Genomic DNA, 10,351 nt, shown 5'->3' on the forward strand with positions numbered 1-10,351 from the left:
TCCCACCGGTGCCACTCCGCTGCGGTCAGGAGAGTCACGTTACTGCAAAGCCAGTTTAGGCTGGAGGAGAACCGGGGTGTGTGTGTGGGGGATTCACTGCAGCACCACATCATGTATCCTGGTGAGGGTGTTGCCAGGACTCCGGGGTTCATACCTTGGCTCGAATGGAAAGCTTCAGGGAAATTTACTGCTTGCATGTGGCCGGGGCTGAGGGCGCCAGGGCAGCGGCTGGGGCTGGGACCTCCCTGCACGTGGGGAGTAACCGCTCTGTTACTCTCTGTCAGCTCCAGATCAAACACGCCGTCACCGAGGCCGAGATCCAGCAGCTGAAGAGGAAGGTAAGCGCCGAAGAAGGGACCGTGTGTGTGTGTCGGGGGGCGGGGGTCCCCTCTTTGGGCTCCCTGGTCCAGTGAGGCTTCACCCGCAGGATCCCGGCCAGACTGGGCTGCTGGCATCTCCCCACTCTTCTGTTCCCTCCTTTCCCCTACCCGGCATGGCCTCCGCGAGCCCGGCTCTGTCGTGGGGTCTTCTGCTTTCCCCCTCGCTCTCAGTTTTCCCCATTGTTTGTATTGCCCAAGGATGCACAGACGCCGAGAGACACGACCGCACGCGCACACAGACAGACCCCAGCAGGCATAGTCACACACTCGTGTGCGCAACTACCCACGCAGCTACACAAAGACACACACGAGGATGCACAGCCGCACACAGAGACAAGCACACACACACAGATGCACAGCCATGCGCACAGATACAACAGCACACAAGCAGACACACAGAGAGAGACAAGCACACACACAAACAACCGTGTGCAGAGATACAACAGCACACAAGCAGACACACACAGAGACACAAGCACACACACAAACAACCGTGTGCAGAGATACAACAGCACACAAGCAGACACACAGAGAGAGACAAGCACACACACAAACAACCGTGTGCAGAGATACAACAGCACACAACCAGACACACACAGAGACAAGCGCGCACCAAGAGACACACACACAGACACACAACCACGCACTCCACCAAAGACAAAGGTCCACAGCACCAAAGAGACACAAACACACACCCATACTTCTCCCAACACTCCCTGCTGCTGGGGTGCATATGCGCTGCCCCATCTTCTGCCCCTCTCTCCCCAAATGCCCCTCATCTCCCCTCCCCTTACCTGTCATCCCCCAGCACAGTCTCCCTTACCCGTCTTCCCCTCACCCTGTGCCCTGTGGTCTCTGCTCCCAGCTGCAGTCCATTGAGCAGGAGAAGGCTCGCTGGCGAGCCGAGAAGGCCCAGCTGGAGCAGAGCGTGGAGGAAAACAAGGAGAGGATGGAGAAGCTGGAGGGTTATTGGATGGAGGCCCAGAACCTGTGCCAGGCAGTGGATGAGCACCTGAAAGAGACTCAAGCCCAGTACCAGACCCTGGAGCGGAAATACAGCAAGGCCAAGCGGCTCATCAAGGAGTATCAGCAGAAGTAAGGCCATGTTCTCTGTTCCCTGTGGATCTCCCAGATCTCCATCCACTTTGGATCTCACAGGACTAGTAATCCCAAATTGCCATTCCTCATGAATCTCCCAGGGCTAGTAATCCCAGATTCCCATCCCCTATGGATTTCCCAGGACCAGTGATCCCAGATCCCCATCCCTTATGGATCTCCCAGGACTAGTGATCCTAAATTCCCATCTCTTATGGATCTCCCAGGACTAGTGATCCCAGATCCCCATCCCATATGGATATCCCAGGATGAGTGATCCCAGATTTTTACCCCATATGGATCTCCCAGGATTATTGATCCCAGATTCCCATCTCTTATGGATCTCCCAGGATTAGTGATTCCAAATTCCCATCCTCTATGGCTCTCCCAGGGATGGGGATCTGTATCCTGCCCAGTTCAGAGAGTCCCTTGGGTTAGGTGCTGGAGCAGCTCTCCCAGCGGCCGGGCTGTAGCCTGACTGCTCCCCCCATTCCCCACAGGGAGATCGAGTTCCTCAAGAAGGAGACGACCCAGAGGCGCGTCCTGGAGGAGTCGGAGCTGGCCCACAAGGAGGAAATCGACAAGCTCCAGGAGAAGGTGGGCACCAAGGACCAGGATCCGGGGTTCCCCTGAGGCAGCGCATCAGGAGATTGCAGAGGAGAGGGCCCTGGCTGTGACTGGACGGCTCCGGACGGGGACTTCCAGTGGACCAGAGCTGGCTTTGGCAGGAGCAGGGGGTGGGGCGAGGAGGGGGCTCCATTTGCCTCGCTCCGCCTTCTCCACGACAGCGTGGGCTTGATTCCCTTTGTCTGGTGGCCCGGTGCGATGGGCACTGGGTCACGCCGGATCCTGCGTTGGATGTCAGGGCATGCCGGATCCTGCGTCAGTGCAGGTCACACCAGATCCCACCGTGGGTCACACCGGATCCCATGCCGGGTGCTGGATCACACCGGATCCCGCAGTGGGTCACGCCGGATCCCACGCCGGGTGCTGGATCACACCAGATCCCGCAGTGGGTCACACCGGATCCCACGCCGGGTGCTGGATCACACCGGATCCCGCAGTGGGTCATGCCGGATCCCGCACCGGGTGCTGGGTCCCACCAGATCCCACCGTGGGTCACACCAGATCCCTTGCTGGGTGCTGGGTCACACCGGATCCCACAGTGGGTCACGCCGGATCCTGCGCCGGGTGCTGGATCACACCAGATCCCGTGCTGGGTCACGCTGGATCCTGCATTTGCGCCCAGGTCAAGACTCCAGGGCACTGTTTTGCAGCCGAACATCTGTGTGTGTGCGTGTGTGTGTGTGTGTGTGTGTGTGTGTGGAGGGGTTCCCTGCTGCAGAGGACGGGAGGGGGTCTCCCTCTCCATGGCCAGGCAGCATGGGCCCGTGGGGCGGGCATCAGAGGCTTGCCCCCCCGCTCCGAAGGCTCCCTGTGCTCGCGATGATTGCGCTGAGAGGCCCCGGCTTGGTACTCTGACGTCTCTCTCTCCCCCCCAGGGAGTGACTGCAGCCCTCTGCTGGGGTGCAGGCCCAGTGCCCCCCATTGGGCAGCGTGGGTGCAGGCAGGCAAGGGCCACCGTTGTAGCTCAGCAAGAGACATAGTGACGAGCGGGGTCGTTTGGCTGCCCTGGCCCTGCCGTGCTCATGCCCGTGGCAAAGCCGCTGCTCCCCCAGACGGGCACCCGTGTCCCTGGCTGAGGCGGTGGTAGCTGCTGGAGGGGGCCGAGGTGGGAGGCAGGTGCCCCTGCGTCATGCTGGCCGTGCCCTGTATCCCCAGGAGGCAGAGCCGGGTGGGCACGGAAATCGGGCTTCACGCTTGCTCCTACTCTCACCCCTTCCTCGCTGCTCCCCCCCGCCCTTCCCAACCCCCACAGTGGAAGACATTGCCTGGCGTAGGGCAGATGATGGCTTCCCAATAACACCCACCCCACTCCTCCTCCCCACCCATCCCTTCAGCAGTGACCCCCTGCATCCACCCCCGCAGCAATCCTCCATCTATCCCCCCCATCCGCTGTCCCCTTCCCCCCCGTCACCTCTCAGCATTCCCCGCACAACCCCTCTCAGCGATCCCCCCTCCCTCTCCCCCCGGCCCCCGAAATCCCTGGCCCCAGGACAGCCCCGCTGTTTCTCTGCCTGAGATGTTTATCCCTTTGTCTGTTTTTCAGATCTCCGAACTGGAGGGGAAGCTGCAGACCTTGAAAAATTCAAACCCAACTTAAAACAAACACAAACACGAAGCAATCGTTGGGGAGGAGGGACACTTTCCCCTTAACCCCCCCCCCGCCCCCGTTTTGCCCCTGCCCCTCCCCCACCCTCCCACCCCTTTTGGCCTTCATAGACGGGAGAGGAAGGCACAAAAGCAAAACCGCTATGAAAGGAATAATAATGATCCCTCCTTCCCCCTGCCTTCCTTTGGGGGGAGAGAGAGAGGGGGGGAGGAGGGCTGGGGCCAGTGCGGGGTAGGGGGGCTCTGGGATTGGCTGGCTGGGTCCCGGCTGGCCTGGAGGGGGCAGTGTGGGGAATGTCTCTGGGACAGGGGACCCCTCATTAATTTCTGTTCCTCATGTGAGTCTCGTGTTAACTTGATGGACGTATTTTGGGGGAGGGGTTTGTTCTGCCTTGTATCCCCCCCCAACATCCACCCCCCCACCCCAAGGAGCCTTTCCAGCCAACCTCCCGGCTCGAGATCGGCACCCGCGCCGTGTCCTCCCGAGGCCTCCGGGGAAGGGCTGTGCGGGCAGCACCCCCCTGTGCAGAGTGGGGCGTTGGAGGGGGCCGGGCAAGCTGGCCCGAAGCTCACACCTTGGTGAAAGGACTCTCTTGTGGAGGCCGGATCTCTTCACTGGCCCATCCTTGGGGCAATCCGTCGCGCGCTGTGTTTCGTGCGCTGGTGGGAAGCGTGTCTGTGTTTGAGATCTCGGCCCAGTGCCAGGCAGGATCTGGGACCCAGGAAGGCAGACATGCCGCTGGCACTGCACAGGAGGCCCTGGGCAGCGCTGGCAGGGACGGGTTGTGCCTGTGGGTGACCCTTCCCCGCCCACTCCGGATAACGTCAGGGACCAGCGCCTTGGCCTCTCCTCTGCGAGTCCGTCCCGGAGGATTTCAGGGAATGACAGCGAGCGTTCGACTGAGCAAACACCTCCCCAGACAGCGTGGGGCGAGCCGGGGAGGGGGAGATCCTGGAACAGAGACACCTCCCGCCCCCCCCCACCCCGGCGAGCAGCCTGCCGGGGAAAGACTGTGGGCATCTGCCTCTTCCCCCGCGGCTGGATGGATACAGGGACGCACGGGCTGCGGGGTGGGACTTGCTCCTTCCCGGGCACAATGCCGGCGCTCGATGGGAGGAAAACCACGACGGGAAGTGGCCCTGGCCGAGACTCCTCAGCGCTTCGCTCCGCAGAGGCACCAGGGCCTGCGGGCTGGGGCTGGCTTCTAGCTGCATGATGAGCCGGCGGGAGGGGGCCCCTTTGCTCTAGAGGGGAGGGCGGACGTAGGTCTTGGCCACAGCAGAGGTCTGCCCCGAGGTGACTAAATGGGGTCAGACTCGGACTGGCGTCAAGCAGTGCACATGGGAATTGGCAAGCGCATGGCACGCACAGGGGCCTGGCACTGGTGCCCTTACACCCGTGCATGGGATGGGGCACTAGTGTGTTCACACGTGCATGGGATGGGGGCCCTGGTGCGCTCACACCCGTGCGTGGGATGGGGGCCCTGGTGAGCTCACACCCGTGCGTGGGATGGGCTCACTGGCGCGCTCACACCCGTGCGTGGGTTGGGGGCCCTGGAGCGCTCACACCCGTGCGTGGGTTGGGGGCCCTGGTGCGCTCACACCCGTGCGTGGGTTGGGGGCCCTGGTGAGCTCACACCCGTGCGTGGGTTGGGGGCCCTGGCGCGCTCACACCCGTGCGTGGGATGGGGGCCCTGGTGAGCTCACACTCGTGTGTGGGATGGGCTCACTGGCGCGCTCACACCCGTGCGTGGGTTGGGGGCCCTGGTGAGCTCACACCTGTGCGTGGGATGGGGGCCCTGGTGAGCTCACACCCGTGCATGGGATGTGGGTCCTGGTGAGCTCACACCCGTGCGTGGGATGGGGGCCCTGGTGAGCTCACACCCATGCGTGGGATGTGGGTCCTGGTGAGCTCACACCCATGCGTGGGATGGGGGCCCTGGTGAGCTCACACCTGTGCGTGGGATGGGGGCCCTGGTGAGCTCACACCCGTGCGTGGGTTGGGGGCCCTGGTGAGCTCACACCCGTGCGTGGGATGGGGGCCCTGGTGCGCTCACACCCCTGCGCAGGGACCTGGCACCCCTGTAACCACCCCGCTGTCTGACCTAGTTTAGTTACCTCTGTGCAATTGCCTCAAGTCGCCAAGGCCTCAGGCTCAAGCCTCCTCCCTTCCTGTTCATTTGTCTTTCTTTCCATGCCCGCTCCTGCGGTGCCTCCTTTCCCGCCTCTGGCCAAACGGGCGCTTTTGGGGATGGGGGAGTCGGGGTGGAAGCCCCCAGCTCCCGTTTATTTCCAGGGAGAGGAGAGAAGAGGTAGGAACTTCCCCAAAGCCATGTGGAAAGTGAACCCTTCGGGCCCCGCTCTGAGCCGGTGAGCGGCCCCCCGCGTGCCCCATTTGGAGGGACGATGCTGCCGAGCTGGGCCCTGGCCCCGATCTCACGCCTGGCGGGGCGTAGCCAGTATAAGCGAGAGGCGTCCTGCGTCGTCAGCTCCCCCCTCTCCCCCCGGACAGGATTGCACGGGCACTCCCGGTAGACGTGTCTTCAGGCCGACGCAGCCCATCCCTCCCCTCGCGTTAAGGCCGAATGGGTTTTTATTTAAAGCGACAAGAAGAACAAAGGAAAATAAATACGTGTTCAAAACCAACCGATCGCTTTTAAAAATTGTAAATAATAAAAAAAAAAACGCAGTATTTATATGTGGCCGGGACAATTGTTTTCCTTTGTAAACTGGAGATTGCAAGGAGCTGGGGGGGGAGGTTTATCGACTCCTCACCCCCACACTGTCTAAGAAGGATCAACAGGGTCCAATCAAAGCCCCACCCTGGTTGCCCTTCTGGGTAGAAACCGGCACTCTTGCTGGCCAGCGCCCTTAAAGGCCGGGTCTCCGACAGTGACTGGATGGGGGGGCGTTGGGAGCCAGATCTCTGCCGGCTGGACTGGGCCGGGCTGGAGCTGGAAGGACCAGGGCACGCTGTGGATGGGCAGGCCAATGCAGAATAAGACCCACCCGCCAACCCCTCTCGGGAGTTTGTGCAAAGCAACTGGATGTCTGTGAAATGGACGCATTAAAAACCGGGAAGGCGGCGTGGGCCCAGAACAGAGGGAAAGCGGGTGGGGGTGGCAGACCGCTGGGAAATTGTCTTAAATTTTTATTTAATCTCCTTACACACGTATCAATGTGTATGTATATAATATATATATATATGGATGGATGGATTGTTTCTGGTTTTGTATTGCAATGTCCTCTCGTCGGATCGTATCAAATACAGGCCCTCATTGTCCCTTCGGCTCCGTTATTCAAATGGCTGATCTCATCGGGCACGGCCCTGCTGGCAGACCAGGTGCACTGCGGGTGACCAGATGTACCAATTTTATAGGGACAGTCCCGATTTGGGGGTCTTTTTCTTATATAGGCTCCTATTATCCCCCACACCCGTCCCGATTTTTCACATTTGCTGTCTGGTCACCCTAGGTCCACTCGCGGTGTGGGTGGGAGCGCCCCCGGGATCAAAGGGGGGGACTTGGGTCTGCACTCCAGCACCCCCTGGGGCTGACGGGAGGAGCGGCGTTCCGCCACCCGTGGCTGGTTGTGGGGTCTGAGGTGCGAACCTGGTGGGTTCGTTTGCGGGGGCCGGAGGAGGGAGAATCTACCAGGGCAGCTGTGTTCTGCATGGCGGCTTGAGCAGGACGAGTGTGGCTGGGGGTCGGATCGGTCAGGGGCTGCTGGTTTGACTCCGAGGTAGAAAACAACTAGGGGGTGTGTGTGTGTCTCTGCTCTATACCTATTATGCCGGCAACAGATAGACACGCAACACACACCATCCCTATGCAGGAAGTAGCCTGGGAAGTAACCTTTGCACTGTCCGACGGCACACATTTCCCCGGCGGCGTAAGGACTGTGTTCTGTGGAGCAGTGCTTCTCAACCGGGGCAGGTGTACCCCTGGGGGGACGCAGGGGTCTTCCCGGGGGGCACGTCAACTCAGCCAGTTATTTGCCTAATTTTACAACAGGCTACATAAAAAGCACCGGCGACATCAGTAGAAACTAACATTTCATCCAGACGATGGCCAGTTTATACGGCTCTGTAGGCGATAACGCTGCGATGTAAGGATAAGAGCTATTTGCCAGCCGATTTGTTGTATAATTGTATGGTAAACATGAGAGAGGCTGCAGGTTTTCAGTATCAGCCTGGGGCTGTGTGACGAAGTGGGACTGTTCTTAATGTTTCCTCTGAATAGTGTGGGGGTGCCTCAGTTTCCCCTAGGCAGTTCTTAAGTATCTAGGGGGTGGGTGTGACGAAGTGGGACTGTTCTTAATGTTTCCTCTGAATAGTGTGGGGGTGCCTCAGTTTCCCCTAGGCAGTTCTTAAGTATCTAGGGGGTGGGGTAAGGGTGTATGATCATTGCAGAGCCCTAGAGGGCATGTGTGTGCAGGAGTCTGGACACAGAGAATGGCCGACACCCTGTTTCCTGGCAACTAATGGCCTGGGCCCTTCCCCCCCTGCAAGGTGAGAGCTGAAGGGTTGGAGAACAAAGGAATCAGGTGACCACCTGGCCCGGGAAAGGAACAAAGCCCAGAGGAGGAGGGGCTGGAGGGGGTTTTCAGTTTGGGGCTGGCTGGGACATGGAGTGAAGTGCAGACGTGGTTATCTGGCTCACTGCCCCCCAGAATGGACCCAGCTGAGGGGTCCCGTTCTCTGCACCTGCAAGCTCTGTTTTAGACCATGTTCCTGTCGTCTAATAAACCTTCTGTTTTACTGGCTGGCTGAGAGTCACGTCTGACTGCGAAGTTGGGGTGCAGGACCCTCTGGCTTCCCCAGGAGCCCCGCCTGAGCGGACTCGCTGGGGGAAGCACACGGAGGGGCAGAGGATGCTGAATGCTCCGAGGTCAGACCCAGGAAGGTGGAAGCTGTGTGAGCTGTGTGTCCTGAAGACAGTCTGCTCACAGAAAGGCGACTACCCCAGAGTCCTGACTGGCTTCATGGGGAGCAGTTCCAGAGCATCGCCCAGGGACTCCGTGACAACTGGTGGCAGCGGTGGGATGTACTGCACCCCGTGGATGGCGCTTCCTGCAGTAAGTGACTGGGGAGCAGTAACACGAAGGGGGATTGCCGAGGACCAGGCCTGCTGAAGGCTCAGAAAGGAGCGGTTTCGGGGGGCGGTTAACCCCTGGGAGTGTGTGACCAGCGAGAAGGACTGTGCAGTAATGGGATCCTCCTGGGGACTGCAGTGAGCAGTCTTAGGGGCGGAGGAGTCTGCAGCTCGACCCTGGCAAAGAGGTGGTGACCTCGAGAAGGGCTGGCACACTAGGGGTTCTCCCTGGAAACCGTGGGGAGCTGAGAACACACGGGCCTGTGAGTCCACAACAACTTGGGAGGAGCGGAGTGATGGCCTGTCACCTTCTCCTTAAGAAGGACATTGTAACCCTGTGCAAAAAGAGAGGGTTGAGCGTTGGAAAGTTCACCAAAGCAGAGTTAATCGTGCAGCTGGAGGAGGATGACTGCTCTAAGGAACAGATTCCTGACCCCAACTGGGGCTATAGCAGGATCTGGGAGCAGCTGGAGTAGTAGCCAGGCATCGCCAAGACTCCTGTCCCCGACCAGACGAGGGTCTTCACGATCGGGTTCCCCATCGGGGGATCGAGACGGACGGGATTGGAGCTGAGTCTGAGAGAGCAAGAGGACCGTGGGAGACAGCGAGAGCCCGAGAAAGAGCTGCAGAAGCAGCAGCAGCATGAACTGGCGGTGGTGGGGCGGAGAGGCCTAGGGGACCTCCCCGGGGTGAGTGGGGATAGATCCCGGGGGGCCAGTTCCGCAGGGAACCTCGAGACTAAATTGCTGCCCCTGGTTAAGGAGGGGGGGGTGTGGATGCCCACCTCACTGCCTTTGAGCAGGCTGACGATTTGAACCAAGGGGACCCTGCGGAAAAGCCCCGGTGTCTAGCTCCCTTGCTGGGTCCCAAGGCCATAGACTCCGTCAGCCAGATGGTTGGGGATGTGGACAGGCTCCCACTCCTGACCCCAACCTATATGTCTGTGTGGAGTTTCCTGGGGCCAGGCCCCTCGGACCTCCAGTGGGAGCAGAAGGTGATGGTCAATGGGGAGACATTCTTGGGGTGGCCAAAGGGCATGGGCTGCATAAACCTTCCCACATGCGGCCTGCGAGTGCTATCGACCACCCCTGACCTAAGGGAGGGCGTGAAACTGGAAAGGCCTGGTGTAACTCCTACCAAGGAATGGGAGAGATGCTGGGGCATCCATGGGAACGTTGGTGGCTTCAAACTTCCCCAGGTCACCGGCTAAAGTGACCCCGCTCAGTTCGATCTCGAAGGGGGGAGAGATGTGACGAAGTGGGACTGTTCTTAATGTTTCCTCTGAATAGTGTGGGGGTGCCTCAGTTTCCCCTAGGCAGTTCTTAAGTATCTAGGGGGTGGGGTAAGGGTGTATGATCATTGCAGAGCCCTAGAGGGCATGTGTGTGCAGGAGTCTGGACACAGAGAATGGCCGACACCCTGTTTCCTGGCAACTAATGGCCTGGGCCCTTCCCCCCCTGCAAGGTGAGAGCTGAAGGGTTGGAGAACAAAGGAATCAGGTGACCACCTGGCCCGGGAAAGGAACAAAGCCCAGAGGAGGAGGGGCTGGAG

General features: G+C 60.0%; 1 protein-coding gene across 1 annotated transcript in view; it reads left to right on the forward strand.

Annotated features, from left to right (window-relative positions):
• PPP1R9B (protein phosphatase 1 regulatory subunit 9B) overlaps nt 1–6,990 on the forward strand; it is a 50,374-nt gene extending 43,384 nt beyond the window's left edge. The window contains exons 7-10 of the mRNA XM_048830141.2: nt 285–338; nt 1,246–1,475; nt 1,976–2,072; nt 3,646–6,990. Coding sequence (XP_048686098.1) covers nt 285–338; nt 1,246–1,475; nt 1,976–2,072; nt 3,646–3,699 — 435 coding nt within the window. The 3' untranslated portion in view covers nt 3,700–6,990. The remainder of the gene's footprint in view (nt 1–284; nt 339–1,245; nt 1,476–1,975; nt 2,073–3,645) is intronic.
• The last annotated feature ends 3,361 nt before the right edge of the window (nt 6,991–10,351 follow it).

Source organism: Caretta caretta, chromosome 27 (genome assembly GCF_965140235.1).
Source record: "Caretta caretta isolate rCarCar2 chromosome 27, rCarCar1.hap1, whole genome shotgun sequence".
In the NCBI taxonomy this organism is placed as follows: Eukaryota; Metazoa; Chordata; order Testudines; family Cheloniidae; genus Caretta; species Caretta caretta.